Here is a 19,954-nt window from a genome sequence, read left to right on the forward strand (position 1 = left end):
GTCTTGGAACAAGACAAATAGGTTGAACTCACCAATAGGGTCAAGAGCAACCACAGCTTCAGTGACTCTGCTTGCCTTTCCAAGGCCAGCCATATTCATGGCCATCACCCTAAACTCGTACTCTAGTCCTTCTATCAAGCCTGTGACTCGACACTCCTTCACCCTCAGAGGAGTCTTGCTGGCCTGTTTCCACATCAGGCTGTTCCTCTCTTTAAATTCAATGCGATACCCTAAAGAAGACAAACTAATTACTAGTAACTGCTTGTTCATGCTTACCAACTTACTGATATCCCTCAATGTATTTTACCAGTAATTGGAGAGCCTCCGATGTCTTTTGGATCCTCCCAATTCAAAATTGCCGACTCATGACGAATGCTGACAATTTCTGGAGGAGCAGGCGCCTCTGGCACGTCTGAAGGAAAGAGTCGTAGAATGATAGCATTGTTAGCAACAGGAGAAGCTCTAAAAATTCACTTGTTCGTTCACGTTTTTTAAGACAAAACATGTTTGGATGCAGACACTCTTTATTTACTTCATTCCCTTTACTCTAGTGCAATGACATATATTCCAGTTTAATTAAATGCAACCTAATTTAAAACACTTAAAAATGAAACCATTCTAAAAAACATTCTTAATAAGTTGCTTTACTAAGGAACCCGATTGGTCACACTGAATTTTGGTGCCCTTCAGTCCACATATAGCCTTATGAGGTGTCAAAATAAGATATCAGTTGCTGTTGATGCTTTTGTGTAAAATATATTAACTAACTTGATACGTGTTTTTTTTACTAACCAAACTTGTGAAAATGTTAAATACTCACTAAATGGATGCTGGGCAATGACTGGGTCGGACCTCAGATACTCTCCAATCCCGTACTTATTTTCAGCACAGACTCTAAAGATGTACTCTATTCCATCGTGGAGTCTGATCACCCTCATGGAGGTCTTCTGGATGGCAGAAGCCACTGTGGCCCATTTGTTGTCTGTTGTCCTCCTCTTCTCCACAATGTAATTGGACACCTCTGCTCCTCCATCATCACTTGGTGGCCACCATTCCAGAGTAATGCCATCAGCAGTAATCTCGTCAAATTTGATGGGCCCAGAACAGATGCCAGGCTTTCCAACTACCTTCAACTGCAACTTGCAGTCTTTTGAGCCAGCACTGTTTTTGACAGTGATGGTGAAAGTGTCAGCATCTCCTCTCTGACAATCTCTTATCAGTAGGGTGGTGAAGCCCTGAGAAGCCTCAACACATATGCGCCCAGTATCACCAAGCGCCACATCACTTTTCTTCCATGTGACAGTGGGGTAAGGCACTCCAGTGACAGGGATGTTGATCCGTGCGGTTGTGCCCTCTTTTACCACACAGCAACCATCGTGCAGACTGCTCAGGTTGCAGTCAGGCAGCACTAAGATAGAAGTAAATGAGATGGTTGAAATTCTGATTCTACAGTTATTAGAGCTGAGTTTATCACACAAAAATATATCTGACAATGTGAAGACAGAATTCTTACCAAACTGGTCCTTGGCAACAACTGTGAGGTCAGTTGGTGGCCCCTCTCCGGACTCATTAAGCGCCTTGACTCTGAATAAATATGCCTTGCCCTCTGCCAGCTCACTAATGTTGTGTGACATGTTCTTGCCCTTCATAATCTGGACCCACTTCTCCTCGCCTTGGCTCTGCTCCAGTATGTAAGCAGTAATAAAGCTTTCACCATCACTGATGGGCTTCTTCCAACCCAGAGTAATCGAGTTTTTGGTGGTCTTCTGGGCCTTGAAGTCAGTAACTGGGCCAGGGTGTTCTGAAAAAATGTAACGGGTTAAGGATGATATTTGATTATTTACCACAGTATTCCATTAAAAGAACAACAACCTTGATTTAGACCTATCAGAGGAGTGGATGCGTGCTTTTTTATGGTTACCTGAGGCGCGTACGCTGCCCTGAGTCTCACAGCCCTCTCCAATGCCATAGGCATTCTCAGCCAGCACTCTGAAGCAGTATGCTTGTCCTGGCTCCAGGTTTGTGATCCTGAAAGAAATCTTGTGGCACTCCGCTGACACACAAGTCCATGCCTTCCTCTCAGCCAGTCGTTTTTCTACCACATAGCTTTTCACTGGGCTACCGCCATCAATCAGCGGTGCCTCCCAGGAGATGCAGGCATGGCTTCTGGAGGTTTCCTTCACTATCAGGTTTGTGGGTGGTCCGGGAGAATCTGAGTGGGGAGGAACAACAATGAATCTTCCATGTGAATTAACTAAAATATGGACGGGTGATGGAAATGAAGAGTCAGAGGACGTTTCACTTACATTAGGTTACATTTCTCATATTTATTCTGACACTTTAAAGTTTTGTTTAAAAGTAAAACTACAATGAATAAGATTATGGGTCATTTCCAATGTGACCATTGCAGAAGTCTTTATGAAACAAACACCACTCTAACAACTTGAACTCATCTCTTATAGGCTTGCTCTTCTTGCCTTTAAAACAACAGATGAGCTTCTTTCCACTCGTAGCATACGAGTGTCAGACAGAGATGCTTACCCAGGACCTTCACTATGATGGTGTAGCTCTTGGATCCACTGCTGTTCTCCAGGGTTAAAACATATTTGCCGGCATCGTATCTGTTGATGTCCTCTATCATCAGCAGGGTGTCCCAGTCTGATGTCTTGATCAGAATGCCCTGTCTGTCTTTCAGGTTGGCATCCACCTTTGTCCACATGACTTTAGGTGCTGGCCGTCCTCTCAGCGGGACGTAGAGCCTCATGGTGACGCCAGCTCTCAACACCAGTGCCTTTCTCAGGTCAGCATCTAACTCAGCTTCAGGGGGGACTGCAGATAGACATACACTGATGGTTATACAGTCTTTGTCATGCTTGCTTGAGTAATTTTTTTTATGTGATTTTAACTTCTGAGTGGAGCCCAAGCTTTAGAAACGCTAAATCCATCCTGCCGGGCTGTTTTCATCTGACAGGTATGTAAAACTCGGAGTTGCCACTAGGGATCGGTTGTACATTAAAGAAGGAAAGTGGCATATTTTAGTATTTGCTAGCTATCGTAGTGAAACTAAAGAGCACAACCACATCCCTGTACAGCTTTACAGAAGAGACGTGGTTCAGGGTCAGCATTTACACCCAACATTAAAACCTTTAGCATGTGACATGACTTTATTAGGCCACTACCGGTGTAGAGACTGATAAGCCAAATACACATACTCAGAATATCCTTGGCCATGTGGTTTCCAGGAACCTCACTGGGTTCGCTGTAGCCGATCCTGTTGACAGCAGTGACTCTGAACTGGTACTCTGTGTTTTCCATCAGACCAGTCACCACGAATTTAGTGGCCTGTAGTTTCTTGGGGACATTGCAGTTAGTCCATGCTTCTGCGTCAACCGCCTTGCACTCCACCAGATATCCAATGATCTCACAACCACCATCATAAGCAGGTTTGGTCCAGCTGAGGCTAACAGAACTCTTGGTTGAGTCCACCACCTTTGGAAACGCAGGTGGGCCAGGAGGATCTGAAGTGTAGGTGAGTTTTAAGTCAAACAATCACTATAAATTCCAAGAAGCTTTAATTTGCTTTTCCACTGCTCACTTACAGACAGGATCAACAGCCAGAGCTGCGTTGGATGGATCACTGGGTTTGCCCAGACCAGCCTTGTTCAAGGCAATGACCCTGAACTCATACTCTGAGCCCTCGGTCAGCTGTGCAGCCTTGATAGTTCGGTCAATAACTGGCCGACGGTTAACCTTTGCCCAGGTCAGCTCGGTGGCCTCCCGTTTCTCCACCATGTAGCCCAGGATGGGCGCTTTGCCGTCATTGGCTGGAGCTTTCCAGCTGACTGTCATAGATTCCTTAGTAACATTGGTGATGACAGGAGCCTCACAGGGTCCAGGAACATCTGATAGAAGACATAAGGTCAGTCTCCTGTTTGGTTAATAAGAATTCCCAAGTTCATGCAGATTAGAGTGGTTTCTTACCATATGGGTTCTTAACTGTGATAGCATCGGTCATGACGGGATCTCCCACACCATACTGGTTCTCAGCACTGACTCTGAACTGGTACTCATGACCCTCAATGAGTTTCTCCACTGAGCAGTCAGTGATGTAACCGTGGATGTTGGAGGTTACCAACGCCCAGTTAGGCCTGCTTGTTTCACGCTTTTCAATAATATAGTTGAGGATTTCAGAGCCTCCGTCTGCCAGTGGAGGCTCCCATCGCAGCTTCACATGATCAGCAAAGACCTTTGCAATTTTTACTGAGGCAGGAGGCCCAGGTTTGTCTGCAGAGCAAAGAGATGAATGTTGAGATAGGTCTGAAATCAAACCCACTTCAGCCTAACTAAAAGGATTTTTACTCTAACCTACCGAGCACCTTGACCTTGATGGTAGCATACTTTGAGCCATTGATGTTTTCAGCAGTGATAGTATAGTCTCCAGACTCTTTTCTGGTAACGGAGTACAGCTCCAGCAAATGAAGATGTTTCTTCTGAGCCATCTTCATGCCCTCAGCAAGAACCAGAGGTGTGCCGTCTTTTTTCCAGCTCACCTTGGGTAGTGGTTTGCCAAACACCTCTGCATCCAGGAAGACATTCTCCCCGGCCTTTGCCACAATCAGGGTTTTCATGTTGATGCCAAGTTCCACACGAGGAGGCACTGAACAAGAAAACGTTTTAGCATTAGTTTTCAGTTGTTTTGTTTATTTATTTGTTTATTTCCTAGGCTACTAACTGTACCGTTTTCTGCAATGACTGTGATGGGATCAGACAAGTCAGACGGGAGGCTGACATTGATTGCAGTCTTGGCTAGAACTCTGAACTGGTACCTCTGACCCTCCTCCAACCCCTGGACCACATAACTCTCTGTCTGGATGTTCATGCAGTTGGAATTGCAGCGAGTCCACTTCTCCTCTGGTAGCTTAGCATATTCCATGAAGTAACCAATTAGCTTGCTGCCACCATCATGTTTGGGACGGCTCCAAACCAGCGAAACTGAGTTCTTGCCAACATCCATTGGTTCAGGTTTACCTGGTGGGTCTGTGGATCACGTACATTTAGAAATCAACTCTTCTCTCAGACACGCATTTTACAGGTTAGTCATTATTTAATAGTGTTGGTTCAATTTGTGTCATTTGATTATTTAAATTATTTTATTAAAACAAATCACTAGAAGGATTAAACTTAGATAGACATGAACTTACCAACAGCGGTCCTGGCTGTGATGAAGTCAGTCTGCTTGCATGGTTTTCCTTGTCCAGCCATGTTATAGGCCGACACCCTGAAGGCGTACTCCAGACCCTCAATCAGGCCCGAGCAGGTGTACTGGGTGGCTTTGACAACAGACTCATTGGCCCTCACCCACAGAAGGCTGTTCCTCTCCTTCTTTTCAATGCAGTACCCGGTAACAGGGCTGCCACCATCGCTGCCGGGACGCTCCCACGACAGAATAACAAAGTCCTTGTTGATTTTGTTGATCTGCAGGTTTATGGGCTCACTGGGAGGATCTTGTGAGAGCACAGAACACAGGTTACACATAATGCCACAAATGTAAAGGCAGCGAGCTCTTAAGGAATGCATAACTCACCAAAAGGATATCTAGCGACCATCTTCTCAGAGTAGATGGGCTCTGAGATCCCAAACCTGTTTTCAGCACGAACCCTGAACCCATACTCCTTGCCAGGTGTTAGTTTAGTCATTCTGAAGCTAGTCTTGGTGCAGGATGTGGACACAGTGATCCAGTCACCCTGGCTAATGTCGCATTTTTCCACTATGTAGTTGGTGATGTTGCTGCCACCGTCCTCCTGTGGGGAGTTCCAAAGAAGTGTGCAAGCATCGATGTCTAACTCTGAGATTTCTAAAGGAGCTTCTGGAGGCCCAGGTTTGTCTAAGAGAGAAGTGAATCATTAATTATGATATACTGACAACAATTTATCACATTTCCAATTGTTGCTGGAAGGACAGTTTGTTTTGACTGACCCATGATGGTGACTCTGAGAATCTGGTTGACCCTGCCGGTGCTGTTCTCAGCCGACAGGCTGTAGTAGCCACTGTCCTTCCTGGTCACATTTTTGATGATGAGTGTGCACATTGTTGGTGATTTTACAAGCGACAGACGGTCAGAAGTCAGCACATCCTCGTTGCCCTGCTTCCACTTGCAGACAGGTGCAGGTTTACCTGCCACAATGGCCTCTATCACCATCTTAGATCCGGCTCTGGCCATCACAATGTCAGGCATTATGATCTTTGGTGCCACTGAGAAGAAAAATATAAAAAATTAAGTCAGTGTTGAAGATCATTTCAGCTTTGTTAAAAATTCAACAACTTAGTTAAACATGTATTCAATGAGGCCTCCTTACTGATTAACAGTTTGTGTGAAAACTAGAAGCAGGTTGGTTGACTTACTCAGCTGCTCCTTGACCTCAAACACGCCCTCAGCCTCTCGAGACAAGCTGACTCCCACAGAGTTCCTGGCTGCCACTCTGAACCTGTACTTTGTGCCTTCCTTCAGACCAACCACCACAATGGTCAGGTCTTTGACCACAGAGTAAGGTGTCCACTTGTTCTCTGGTGCACCCTCCTCTTGGTAGTCCACCACATAGCCATTGATCTTGGCTCCTCCATCTCTGAGGGGCTTCAGCCAGCCCAGGGTGGCACTGTTTTTGGTGATCTCCAGCACATCCATCTTCTTAGGAGGGTCTGGTTCACCTGTTTGTAAAAGATGGTAGTGATGGGAAAACACATCAAATACAATCCCAGGGGCATTGCTATTGTTTCTGTTAATAATAAAGAAATACCTGGGGCTGTGCCTGACTTTAAATCGGCCGATGCCAATGTATAAAATAATAATTGGATCGGCCCTACCCACGCACACATAACAAGGACATTTGTGAACAAGATGGATACCACTCCTTTGTCGGAAAATTGATTCCTAGCAAGACCGACTGGCATCCACCACCCGCCAAAAGTACACTCTGGATCTATACGGTTCTTGTGAATGCATGTATGTAAGAAGCATTGGCCATGATGGTATCTGTCCCTACTTTATAATTATGCATGAGATTCTTAGATGACCAATGCCCAGCGTATGAGAGGTTGAGTTGTGCATAAATGTGAAGTGTGTGCTGAGTGGTGACACTTACTGATGGGATCCACTGCCAGGTAGGATCTGGGAGAATCCTGAGGAACTCCAACACCATATTTGTTGCAGGCCATAACTCTGAAGTAGTACTCGATGCCAGGAGTTAAGTTGGTCACCTTGAAGCTGGGTTTCTTTAGGTCTTCTGAGCATTTGGTCCAAGTCTTCCTATCCACCTCTCGCTTTTCCACAATGTAGTTCAGAATGGGGCTGCCGCCATCATTTTCAGGTGGCATCCAGGAGAGCTGAGCAGTTGTTTTAGTGACATCAGCTGCATCCAAGCCCCCAACAGGGCCAGGCGTGTCTGTAAACAATTATTTAGATGTTTATGTCACACAGAAATGTTCTGATATGATTGCTTGTTTCTTTTATCTTTGTTCTCGTTCCTGTTCCTACCAAGGACTTTGACACGAACAAACACAGCTTTCTCTCCAGCTGAGTTGGACAATGTCAGAGAGTATTTCCCAGAATCCTCTCGGGTGCACTCAGGAATAACCAGGAAGGACATTGTGTCAACCTGATCCACATGGCCTCGGCGCACCACGTTGTCCACACCTAGGCGCCTCCAAGTGACCTTGGGGGCTGGTCTTCCTCTGATCACAGCGAACAACCTGATTGGACAACCAGCTCTGACGGCCAGGCCTTTCCTCAGACTTGCATCCAGCTCAACTTCTGGAGCCTCTGTTGCCATTCAAACACAGAAAATGATTCATGTTTTAGTAAACTCTACAGTGCTGTGTTACACAACAGGATTATTGCAGCTTTACCAAGGATTTCTTTGGGAGAAACAGCTTCCCTCAGATAGGCATGGGGCCCCCAGCCCACCTGGTTCTGGGCAGAAACCTTGAAGTGATACTCCTGCTTTTCATCCAGCTGATCAATGGTGAATTCTGTCATCACAAGTGGGCCACAGGTATCAATCCTCTTCCAGCCCACTGAAGGTTTTTCTGGGTCTGCATCACTTTTCAGCCTTAGATCCAGGCTGTAGCCAATGATGGGTGCACCACCATCATACACAGGTTTACACCAAGAGAGGGTTATTGAGGTCTTTGTGCTGTCAGACACCTTCAGGAATGCAGGAGGGCCAGGTGGTTCTGAAAGTAAAGACATGAAGAAAAAAGTTCAAGGCAGAATATCCTACTTCCATCCATACTAGGGCCGTCATCAGAGCCGTAATTCTAGCTGCACAACAGTAAAACTCACCAATAGGATCTTTGGCTGCCACAGGCCTGCAGGGCTTGCTAGGCTCTCCCAGACCAACTTCGTTTTCAGCTTTCACTCTGAACTGGTATTCGTGGTTTGGAATCAAATTAGGAACTTTCATGCGTCTGTCAGAAATGGGGCTTTTCGTGCAAGCCACCCAGCGCACTGCACGTTTCTCTTTCCTCTCCAGGATGTAACCAGTAATGGACTTTCCTCCATCACTCTCTGGTGGAGCCCAGACCACAGTCATCTCACTTTTACTCACCTGTACAAAACACATCAACAGTGTGAGTAAAAAAAGAAAATGTGTTTGCAACGTTCCTGTTGGAAAACCTTTATCGTGATATTCTTTCTGACCTTGGTAACTTCAGGTGCTTCAGGGGGTCCAGGTCTGTTAAACTGAGTCTTCACGGTTACAGGCTTGCTCTCCACAGCGCGGCCCGTTCCCATCTTGTTTTCTGCCCTGACTCTGAAGATATACTCGTTACCCTCCACCAGGCGCGTGACGTTACAGTATGGTGTCACCACAGCTGCTGAGTATGTGGACCAGACCATCCTTCTGGTTTCACATTTCTCCACAATGTAGCTGTCCACTTCACAACCTCCATCATCTTCAGGAACATCCCACACCACTCTGCACTTGTCTGCTCCAATGCCAGTAATCCTCAGGTTCCTTACTGGTCCAGGGATGTCCAGGACATTGACATTGGCATATGCTGTGAAAGTGCCTGCTGTGTTGGTAGCAGTGATGACATACTTCCCAGAGTCTATACGCTTGGACTTAGTCAGAAGAAACTTGGAATAGTCTGGACCAGTTTCATAGCTCAGTCTTGGATTGTCTCCCACTGCCTTGTCCTTTGCCCATACGACCTCTGGCTGGGGCTTTCCCCTAAGGGCAGCTTCCATCCTGACAGACTCTCCAGCCTTAACTGTCACAGTTCCAGCCACTTTCAGGTCAATGACGGGCTTATGGAGCTCCTCCTTAACCACAATATCAGCAAGCTTCACCCAGTTGCTTTCGCCACCTTCATTTACGGTCTGAACCCTGTGGGAACATACAGAAAAATCTCCTTTAAGAAGGGGCATGTTAGAACTATGTCTCTGCCAGTAAACGTCTGGGAGAATGACTGTTTAAATGCAGTAAAGCCTGAACTTACCTGAACGTATACGTCTGGTTTTCCACACACTTGTCAGCCAAGTAGAAGGTGTCTGTTAGGAGGCCAGTGCCGAGTTTCACCCATTCTTCAGCATCTTTGGTTTTGCACTCCAGGTTGTAGGAGAGGTTGGGGCTTCCACCATCATAATCAGGCTTTCTCCATTTTAGATAGACATAGTTCTTACCAATGTCAGTAGCTCTGAAGTTCTCTGGCTCACCGGGTTTCTCGATGGGGTCTATGGCCAACGTAGGGGTCTTGATTTCCACAGCAGGACCAGGTCCTAACTTGTTCACAGCACAAACACGGAACAGGTACTCGTGGCCTTCCATCAGCTTGGCTTTGATCTTGCGATTGGTACAGGTTGAAGAAATCATAGACCACATGCTGATGCTGGGCTCACGGCACTCAACAATGTAATTGGTGATTTCAGATCCACCGTTGTCATTAGGTGCCTCCCAGTTAATCATGCAGGAGTCCTTGGTGACGTAGGTGAGGTGCAGGTTCTGGCAGTGGCTGGGTCTGTCCAGAACATTAACTGTGATGGTGCAGGAAGCCTCACCACTTTCATTTGAAGCCTTCAGTGTGTACTTGCCATGATCATCCCTTGTGGCCTCCTTTATCCTCAGGTGGACCACGGGTAAGTTCTGAATTATTGTCACACGCTTGCTGTTTTCTAGAACTGTCTCCTGCTTTGACCAAACTACCTCAGGGTCAGGGCGAGCCTTGATATAGCCAATGATGTTAATGTTGTGTCCAACACGTACAGTTACTCGCTCACGGCAGGTGGCCTCCATTTCTATCTCTGGAGGAATCAGGATATCCTTAGCGGTGATGGACTCGGGAAATTCTCTGGGCTCTCCATCACCAATCATGTTTGAAGCAGAGACTCTAAATGTGTAGGCCACACCTTCTTCTAGGCCTTTCACCTTATAGGCACACAGCTTAATGAAGTCATCTATATTCACCTTTTTCCATTCATCAGAATCAGCTTTCTTCATCTCCACAGTGTAGCCTAGGATGGGGCTGCCCCCATCTCTGGTAGGCTTCGTCCAGACGAGGTCAGCAGTGGCCTTACTGTAATCTTTAACTTTGGGGTTTACAGGGGGACTTGGGACAGTTATGGGTCTGCAGGGCTTGCAGAGGTCAGATGTGGGAGAAGGACCACTATAACCAGCTATGTTCTCAGCAAATACTCTGAACTCATATTCACTTCCCTCAAAGAGACCCTGGACTCTGTAGCGCAAGTCTTTGCATGGTGTCTTATTAACTCGGATCCATTTTCCTCCCTTGTGCCTGCGCTCAACAAGATAACCAGTGATCTGGCTGCCACCATCAGCAAGAGGCATCGTCCATCCGACTGTAACAGCGTCTTCTGACAGGTCAGAGGGCTGTGGTTTTCCAGGTGGACTGGGTGGCATAAAGGTGTGCTCAGCAACAGTTGGCTTACTCTCCAGTGGAGCACCCACCCCCATTTTGTTAGCAGCACGAATGCGGACCACGTACTCAGCTCCCTTCTGTAGTCGAGTGATTCTAAGCTCAGTGTCAAGGCTGCCAGAGCTAACGCCTCCCCAAGTCTCCTTGTTGGATTCTCTTTTCTCCACAATGTATTTGGTGACAGGGCTTCCACCGTCATCCTTGGGAGGACGCCATTCAATGGTCATGGAGTCTGGCGTGACTTCCAGGATATTGACAGGTCCAATAGGAGCAGCTGGAACATCTAAAACTAATACATTTAAGGCCACAGCCTTCGTTCCTGCTGGATTGGACACGGTGAGCAGGTAAGTTCCTGAATGGTTCCTGGTGCATTCGTTAATGTTGAGCACAGTAGAGAAATTATCAGTGTCAATCTTGATGTTGCCCTGGCTAGTGATCTCTTCTCCATCAATGGACCATTTAGCTGTGGGCACAGGGATTCCTCTCATTATAGCCGGCAGCCTAATGGTGGTGCCGGCCTTCACGGTGATGCCTTCAATGAGCTTAGCATCCACCTCCACAACTGGAGGCACTGTGATCAAATAAAAGAAAACAGGTTACCGCAGAGTTTAAACAATACTAACAACATTTATCGACAAACACATCTAAGAGGTAAAGGAGGTTACGTCTCACCAAGTTTCTCCTGGCATAGGATGGGCACTGTTGTGTCTGGTCTGCTCAGGCCTATGGCGTTTTCCGCTCTCACTCTGAAGCGATAGGTCTTTCCCTCCTCTAGGCCAGTGACATGGCTCTCTGGAATGCTCTCAATCTTCCATTCTTCCCAGTCCTTCGCTCCCTCTTCCTGATACTCCACCAAAAAACCTGTGATGTCACTTCCTCCATTGCGATCGGGCCAGTTCCAGGCCAACCATACCTCAGTTTTGTCTACATCAACATGATGCAGATCTTTTGGAGGACCAGGAGGGACTGGTGGGAAGAACGTAAACACAGTTAAAGAAAGATCGTTGATGAAGAAACACCGTTTTGCAGGCTCGTCCCTGTGTCGTCACTTACAGAGAGGGTTCATTGCTTTGATGGCTTTTGATGTCTCAACAAATTCGCTTCGGCCATACTGATTTTCAGCCGCTACTCTGAACATATAAGATGTTCCTTCCATCAGATGCTTCAGCATCATGCTGCGCTTTTTGGAGGTGGAACAGACCGGCACCCACTGAGTGGATGCTGTGTCTTTCTTCTCCACCACAAAGTTAGTGATGCGAGTTCCACCATTGTCTTCTGGATCCTTCCAGGACAGGTAGGCAGAGTCGCTTCTGACATCAGATACCCGGAGGTGCTGAATGGGACCAGGTTTGTCTGAAAACACACACGCATGCACATAAGAAGGGCTCCTGCTATTGTGTCTACTCTAATGTTTTGTTTTTCACGTACCAAGAACCAGAACAGTGCTTGTAGCGGTCTTGGATCCAGCTGGGTTCTCCACTGTTAGGGTGTAGTCTCCACAGTCACCACGGTTACAGAATCTCATCTCCAACTTGGTGCATACTTGATTGGTCTCGATGTCAACTCTGGTGGGAACCTCTGCATCGTTCTTCTTCCACATGACAATGGGGAATGGGACGCCTTTGATGGTAGCCATCAGTGTGATGTGCGTGCCAGCCATAGCCTTCACTTCCCGAGTCATTCCGGCGTCAAGGATGAGCTCCGGTGGTTCTGGAGCAAAAAGCAGCGACATGAATTTAGATGGACTGAGAAGTAAAAAGGAATGTTCAAACATTAGGGTTAAGAGCACTGTATATTCACCTAGTCTGTCCTGCACTCTGATTGGTTCCTTCAGGTTGGCTGGGTCAGACTCCCCTGCAGCATTCACAGCCATAACTCTGAAGCGGTATAAAGCTCCATCCTCCAGGCTGATCACCTTAAACTTGGTCTCCTGACAAGAGTCTGGGGTCTGGTTTACCTGATGTTTGAAAAGGTCAAAGGTTAACACCAACGTTGCTCAAACGTGTTGGAATATTTGGTTAGACAAAGTGAAATGAAATGCAAAGAGTGCGAATGGGGCAGTATCACTAAAACTGAACGTATTTGTTTTCCTCTAGGATAAAAAGAGAATACGTGGATCTAGCAGTGTCTGCAGAGTACCCATTATGGTTAGTGGGGTTCCAAGAGGAAACCAACCAAACATCGACCTGTTCTCACCTTCTGCCATTCTTCCTCTCCAGCCTTCTGGAACTCAAGCAGGTATCCAAAGATCTTTCCTCTGCCAGTGTCAGTAGGGGGGTCCCAGGACAGAGTCACAGACTCCTTGGTGAAATCAATGGCTTGAAGGTTGACTGGAGGACCGGGTTTCACTGTAGAGGTCAGAAGTAGTCTTTGTGAGTTGGTGCTAAAATCATGAGGTTGTTTAAAATGGGTTCAGTGAGTTCAACCAACCGATGGGATCCTTGGCAAACACAGGTTTGGATGGTGGACTTGTGTCTCCAGCTCCCACCTCATTCTCCGCACTGACTCTGAACTCGTACTCACAACCCTTTAGTAGCTCGGTCACCCAGTACTCCACTTTAGGATGGATTCTTTCAGTGTTGCAGCAAATCCACCTGCAGCCACAGCATGATGAATTTATCTACTGGCCTAATAAACCACTGGATCTGATGTTAATGAGGGTTTCACGTTTGGTTGGAGGCTGCTTGCCTTGTTTTGATTTGAACATTGATAATTTACTTGTTCTGTTTTTTGATTAGTTAGATTTTCTCTACATGTTTAAAGTATTTCGGATACATATAAAAGGGAGTTGGAGCTGCACAGTGGCTAACGCTGCTGCCTTGCAGCAAGAAGGTCCTGGGTTCAAATCCCAACCTGGGTTCTTTCTGCACTGAGTCTGCGTGTTCTCCCTGTGCATGCGTGGGTTCTCTCTGGGTGCTCCGGCTTCCTCCCATAGTCCAACACTTGACTGTCAGATTAACTGGTCTGTCTGCATTGTCCTTAGGTGTGTGTGTGTGTGTGTGTGTGTGTGTGTGTGTGTGTGTGTGTGTGTGTGTGTGTGTGTGTGTGTGTGTGTGTGTGTGTGTGTGTGTGTGTGTGTGTTGCCCTATGATGTTCTGGCCACCTGTCCAGGGAGTACCCTGCCTGTTTGCCCGGTGGCTGCTGGAGATAGGCACCAGCCCCCCGTGACCCTGCATGGACCAGCAGGTGTACAAGATGGATGGACACAAGGAAGTTGAAGTGTTTTTGCAGCTATTGTCTGAGTACCTGTTGGCCTTAGTCTCCTTCCTCTCCACGATGTAGCCTGTGATTGGCTTTCCTCCATCAGCAGGTGGCTCCCAGCTGATCAGGGCGGAGTCGTGGTAAACCTCTTTCACTATGGGCTGTTTGGGAGCATCGGGGACCTCTGTGATATAAACACACCTGGTGGTAAGAATGCCTTCGGCTTTGTTGCTACATTCACTGATTGAAGGCAAACTTACTGAAGACATCCCTGGCTTTGGCCTCTGCTGACAGTAGGGGGTCACTGACTCCATACATGTTCTGAGCCATGATACGGATGATGTACTCTCGGCCTTCGATCAGCTTTGGGACCTGAAGCCACGAAAGATCATGAATGTCCAGAGCAGTTTGTTGCTGTGATTATTCAGAACATCTGAACCAATCCTAAAAGCTGCTGACCTTGCAGGTTGTTCTGGTGCAGGACGAGGTGACGGGCATCCACAGGTCTCGGTTGGTGTCTCTCTTCTCAATGATGTAGTTGGAGATGGCACAGCCTCCATCGTCCAGAGGAGGTTTCCAGGAGACCATCATGTAGTTCCTGTACACTTCGTTGAAAACAACGGGGCCCTCTGGTGGTTGAGGACGATCTGACAGGAGAAACATTCACACGGGTGAGCTTCCATCGTTTACACTTCTAGGCTTTTAAGAATTTGGCCGTATTTAAACGTTTAACACATCAGAGGTGTGTGTGTGTGTGTGTGTGTGTGTGTGTGTGTGTGTGTGTGTGTGTGTGTGTGTGTGTGTGTGTGTGTGTGTGTGTGTGTGTGATATTTCTCTGAAACGTTGTGGCTATTCCACACTTGCATGTGTTCCGACTCACCGACCACAATGATTGTGCAGATTCCCGTTCGAGCGCCGGCGGCGTTTTCCACGCTGACGCAGTAACGGCCACTGTGTTCCCGTTTGGCCTTGCTGATGCTGAGGCTGATGTGACGTGTGGTGCTGTGGAGGCTGAGCTCTTCGTCTGCTTTCAGCTCCTCGTCATTCTTTATCCAAGCGACAGCAGGAGCCGGTTTTCCACTGAAACTTCCTGACAGCATGCATGGGTCTCCCACCTTTACCACCATCTTCTCCCTGAAGTCCAGGTCCAGAGTGGGAGGTTCTGAAGCAAGCAGAAGCAGTTTAAGATTCACCCTTTAACTGAAAAACAACTAATGTATGGTCTCCTCTGACTCTAGTGGAATATTAAATCCTCAGAGGGCACCACATGGATGTGGAAACATATACTGATACGGCTGGAAGCAGGTTTTTCTTAAAGAGCAAGTCACCCCCTACCAGAGTCTTACTCCACTCCCATTTCTTGTTTGAAAAATGCAACCAGTGCTGTTGCCTAGCAGACCGAGAGGGCGGAGCCGCTAACAAATACACACAGGCTCACGGCACAGTGACATCATAACGTACCAGCTAGCATCATAGTGTACCTCTAGGCCAACACCACTGGCAGATTAAAATTCAAATTTAGTGCAAAGTTTTTACCTGAAGACGGTGCAACATTGACAGTTTTAGGTAGATGCGCTAGTGCTATAATTTTACTCACACATGCCTGCAGCACAATTAGACATCATTTACATAGTTTATCAGCAAAATAAGTTGTTTGGGGTGACTTGTTCTTTAAGCGGATGTCTAATGCTATAAAAATACTAGGGGCCACTCAATTCCAATCACACGGGGCACTGTGGAACTTGAGTACTACTACATGAGTGATATTCTGCTAAGCTTTGAGTAATGGAGTAATTTACATGCAGTTTCCAGTTCTTGATGGTAAACCAGGTCACTCACCCAGCTCGTCCTTGCACTGCACCGGTTTAGTGGGGAACGAGTGCTTGCCCTGTCCCACCTGGTTGACGGCAGAGACTCTGAACTCATGACTCGAGCCTTCCTTCAGGTCCTTCAAAGTGAACTTCCTGTCCATCAACTTGTCCTCTCCACCTATCCGTGTGAAACTGTCACGACCAACCATTCGGGACTCGAGGACATATGCAGTCACCTCAGCATCGCCGTCATATTTAGGCGGTTTCCAGGCGACAGAAACGGAGTCTTTGGTAATGGCGGTGATGATCAGGTCCTCTGGACGCTCTGGAACAGCTGGATAAAATGCAAACATTAATAAATAAATACACTTTCATGTTTTACTACAACAGATAAAAGTTTTACTTAGTAGGCTAGTGGATTATTGAGGTTTCACCGAGAACTGCATCATTGTTCTTTCTTAAATATAACTGGTCACAGAGTTTAAAGTGCAGGCTGAAATGGTAAATGGTCTGTATTTGTATAGCACCTTCTTAGGGCCCCCCAAGGTGCTTCACAACACCATCATTCATTCACACATTCACACGCTGATGGGGATGAGCGACCATGTAGTTACAGCTGCCCTGGGGTGCACTGACAGAGGTGAGGTTGCCAAACACAGGCGCCACCAGTCCCTCCAACCTCCACCAGGAGGCAAGGTGGGTTAAGTGTCTTGCCCAAGGACACAACAGCAGCGTTCTCTGGTCGGAGCCGGGATCAAACCTGCAACCTTCTACTGAACAACCCGCTCTGCCTCCTGAGCTGCTGTTGTCCCGTCTTCTTCCCACATGTGCTTTTATTAGCCACTGATGAGGGAAAGCTCGGGCCGGAAAAGCCACACAGAGCTAGAGTCACACCCCAAGGCTCACGACCGTGGGAGATGGAGAAAGCAGAGTGCATCCCGACAAGTAGAAGCTAACCGTTAGCATTAGTAACCCCACAGAGCTTCTGTCAGACTCGTGTTATTTATGGAGGTAAAACATCAACGTCGCAGAGCAAATGGAGGCATTGGAGGAGTTGTGTTCATGTTAGCCAATCAGAGGAGAGATGGCCACCTATAATGAACACTTCTGCTGTCCCATCCTTCCACAACCCAGACTAACGCCAGAACTTTCTGTCTATTCATTCATTCTAGGAACCACATCCGATTCGCTGACATAAAGAGGACAGGCTCGCTTTGAAACTACGTTTGTAGAGCTTTGGTTCTAACTACAGGATTTAGATTTAGAAATCACTGTTCGGTGTCTTTTTGCCGACCACACCTTCATAAATCACCCAGAAATCTGACCACTCACAGATGGGGTCTTTGATGAGCACCATTTTATCAGTCTCGGTGAAGGGGCCCATCCCGATGATGTTCTCTGCTGCGATCCTGAAGAAGTAGGCCTTGCCCTCTATGAGGCCCTGCACGACAGCATTGTTTCTCGTCACCGTGTAGGACACTGAGGTCCAGCCCATGCGGTCAGACTCCCGCTTCTCGAGGATGTAGTTGGTAATGGTGGAGCCACCGTCATCCTCAGGTGTGTACCAAGTCAGCTTGCAAGAGTCTGTGGTCAAATTCTCACCGGCGAAAGGAAGACCAACAGGTCCAGGAACGTCTGAAGGAACAAGTAATTATGTTAGAAGATTTGTAAAGCTGTTAAATGCACATCACCCCACCTCCCACTCACCAAGGACCTCAACGATGATGGCCTTCTTCCTCTCACCTCCCTCGTTCTTGGCGCTCAGCGTGTACATACCCTGATGTTGGCGTCTGCAGTTCTTAATCACCAGAGAGTTGGAGATACCTGTCGTCTCCACCGTTGCTTCTTTGGGCACCTCGCCATCGTCACGGCACCAGGTGATCAGCGGGGCAGGTTTCCCGGACACATAGGCGATGATGCGGATGGTGCCCCCGGCATGAACAACAACCTTCTCCTTCACTGAGGCATCCAGGTCCATCTCAGGAGGAACTGGGGGTCAAGACAGTTACAGTTAATGGGTCCACATCTCCTTCCATGTGAGACAAAATGGTGCTGGACCCTTACTAGTTCTGTCTTTGACTTCAATCAGCTCAGACACCATTCCAGGTTCTCCCACCCCTGCAGCATTCACGGCTCGTACTCTGAACTGGTACAGACCTCCTGCCTTCAGATCAGTCACCACGAACTTGGTGCCTCTGATCTCCGTGTCCTTGGCCTGCAGACAGACACACACACACCGTCAGGAGCTGAACTTTGAGTCAGGAGCTGAACTTTGACCTCCTTTTGTTCGTTTGTTTTCATTTACCTTTGCCCAGCTCTCATCACTTTCAGGCTCCTTGTCTTCTTCAGTGTCGCTCAGCAGCAGCTTCCTCTGAGCTTTCTTCTCCTGCTCCTCCTTGTTTATCTCTTTGAACTCAACAATGTAGCCGGTCACCTTAGATCCTCCATCTATCAGAGGAGGGATCCACTCCAGCTCCACTGTTGACTTGGTCCAGTCCGTCACCTTTGGGGTGGGTGGGCCTGGAGGTTCTGTACACAAACAGCCAAATGTTACGATTTCATGCTAAAATATTGAGAAAACACATAAAGTGGGTAATCCAGCAGCTTTACTGTCTGAGGGGTTTAACACCCACAATTGTTGTCGATAGCCTCTGGTAATGGAGCTCTGATTGGCTGTTCTCAGGATAAACTAGTGAATTCTGTGGAGTGGTACTGTCCTGAAACCACGTTCACGACAAATCACAGAGAAAAGTAACAACTTCACAAAGGTGAAGCTCTAAATGACCAATAAAACACGACTAAACATCACAAAGATAAGACCGATGGGTCAGGCCAGGCGTGGCGAACCCTGGTCCTCAAGGACCGGTACTCTGCATGTCTTTGCTCCAACACTTCTGATTCAGTGGTCGGTTCACCTGTTCAGCAGCTCATCAGGCTCTGCAGAAGCCTGTTGATCACCTGCTGATTGAAATCAGGTGTCTTGAATCAGGGTTGAAACTAAAATATGCTGGATAGCGGTCCTCCATTGACCAGGGTTCCCCACCCCTGCGTCAGGTGAGTGCAGGTAACTGATGTGAGAGGAGTTGACTCACTTATGGGGTCCCTGCAGAGTACAGGGTCAGAGGGCATGCTGGGCAGCCCACAGCCAGCAGCATTGACAGCTATGACCCTGAACTGGTACAATGCCCCCTCCAGAAGACCTGTCACATCCCAGTTGTTGCCCAGAGGGAGAGCTCGGATTGGTTCGCGGCTCACACGGGTCCAGCGCTTGGAGGTGGTCTCCTTCTTCTCAACGAAGTAGCCGGTGATCGAGGATCCGCCATCATACTTGGGCTCGTCCCAGTTGACAGTCATGGACTCCAGACAGACATCAGTTACTGTTGGTTTTTCACACTGACCTGGGACGGCTGTGCAGAGACAAATCAGAGGTTCATGTCTCTGTGGACTCAAACTGAAGTGAGTAAGAGGTTCTGTAGGTCTGATGGAGCGGCTCTGAACTTACTGAAAAGGTTTCTGGCCTTCTCTGGCTCACTGATCAGTGGTGGCCCCACTCCAAACTTGTTTTGGGCCATGACTCTGAACTCGTACTCGTGGTTCTCCGTGAGACGTGTCACCACATAGGCACAGTCTTTAGGGTCATTTGAGACATGGACCCAGGACTTCCTGTTGTCTTCACGCTTCTCAACAACGTAGTTGGTGATCTTGGAGCCTCCATCGTCTGTGGGAGGGTTCCAGGCCAGGCCGATCCTCTCGGCAAACACCTCAGTGAATGTGATTGGTCCAACAGGTGGGCCCGGAGGTCCTACGGGGGTGGGGTGGGGGGGATGGGTCAGAATGGATTCACATCAGAACTTCTGCTATTTGTCACAAGTTTACTCAAAGAATTTCTGCAAGCAAATAGTCGGTGTGAAGAATGGCAGATTTAACAGTTTAGAAGGCCCAGGATTACTTTTCAGTAATCTAACTGCAGTGCCTTGAACAGGAATCCACTGGACCATAATGAGTCAGCACAT

General features: G+C 47.6%; 1 protein-coding gene across 4 annotated transcripts in view; it reads right to left on the reverse strand.

Annotated features, from left to right (window-relative positions):
* The window catches only part of ttn.2 (titin, tandem duplicate 2), a 215,954-nt gene that overhangs the window by 49,049 nt on the left and 146,951 nt on the right, over positions 1–19,954 (reverse strand). For all 4 annotated transcript variants that reach the window (XM_070552978.1, XM_070552977.1, XM_070552976.1 and 1 more), the window contains 38 exons: positions 19,444–19,743; positions 19,034–19,348; positions 18,247–18,470; positions 18,006–18,156; positions 17,649–17,930; positions 17,274–17,576; positions 15,970–16,275; positions 15,011–15,292; positions 14,590–14,777; positions 14,391–14,502; positions 14,176–14,314; positions 13,360–13,523; positions 13,126–13,277; positions 12,730–12,886; positions 12,358–12,639; positions 11,983–12,282; positions 11,602–11,895; positions 9,496–11,500; positions 8,696–9,383; positions 8,339–8,603; positions 7,903–8,229; positions 7,532–7,816; positions 7,140–7,439; positions 6,403–6,705; positions 5,977–6,252; positions 5,585–5,884; positions 5,202–5,504; positions 4,738–5,037; positions 4,370–4,657; positions 3,982–4,284; positions 3,600–3,902; positions 3,213–3,518; positions 2,542–2,829; positions 1,922–2,212; positions 1,514–1,801; positions 821–1,408; positions 308–412; positions 33–230 (listed from right to left, as the gene is read on the reverse strand). In XM_070552978.1, coding sequence (XP_070409079.1) covers positions 33–230; positions 308–412; positions 821–1,408; positions 1,514–1,801; positions 1,922–2,212; positions 2,542–2,829; positions 3,213–3,518; positions 3,600–3,902; positions 3,982–4,284; positions 4,370–4,657; positions 4,738–5,037; positions 5,202–5,504; positions 5,585–5,884; positions 5,977–6,252; positions 6,403–6,705; positions 7,140–7,439; positions 7,532–7,816; positions 7,903–8,229; positions 8,339–8,603; positions 8,696–9,383; positions 9,496–11,500; positions 11,602–11,895; positions 11,983–12,282; positions 12,358–12,639; positions 12,730–12,886; positions 13,126–13,277; positions 13,360–13,523; positions 14,176–14,314; positions 14,391–14,502; positions 14,590–14,777; positions 15,011–15,292; positions 15,970–16,275; positions 17,274–17,576; positions 17,649–17,930; positions 18,006–18,156; positions 18,247–18,470; positions 19,034–19,348; positions 19,444–19,743 — 12,261 coding nt within the window. The remainder of the gene's footprint in view (positions 1–32; positions 231–307; positions 413–820; positions 1,409–1,513; positions 1,802–1,921; positions 2,213–2,541; positions 2,830–3,212; positions 3,519–3,599; positions 3,903–3,981; positions 4,285–4,369; positions 4,658–4,737; positions 5,038–5,201; positions 5,505–5,584; positions 5,885–5,976; positions 6,253–6,402; positions 6,706–7,139; positions 7,440–7,531; positions 7,817–7,902; positions 8,230–8,338; positions 8,604–8,695; positions 9,384–9,495; positions 11,501–11,601; positions 11,896–11,982; positions 12,283–12,357; positions 12,640–12,729; positions 12,887–13,125; positions 13,278–13,359; positions 13,524–14,175; positions 14,315–14,390; positions 14,503–14,589; positions 14,778–15,010; positions 15,293–15,969; positions 16,276–17,273; positions 17,577–17,648; positions 17,931–18,005; positions 18,157–18,246; positions 18,471–19,033; positions 19,349–19,443; positions 19,744–19,954) is intronic.

The sequence above is a fragment of the Nothobranchius furzeri genome, chromosome 7 (assembly GCF_043380555.1).
Source record: "Nothobranchius furzeri strain GRZ-AD chromosome 7, NfurGRZ-RIMD1, whole genome shotgun sequence".
Classification (NCBI taxonomy): domain Eukaryota; kingdom Metazoa; phylum Chordata; class Actinopteri; order Cyprinodontiformes; family Nothobranchiidae; genus Nothobranchius; species Nothobranchius furzeri.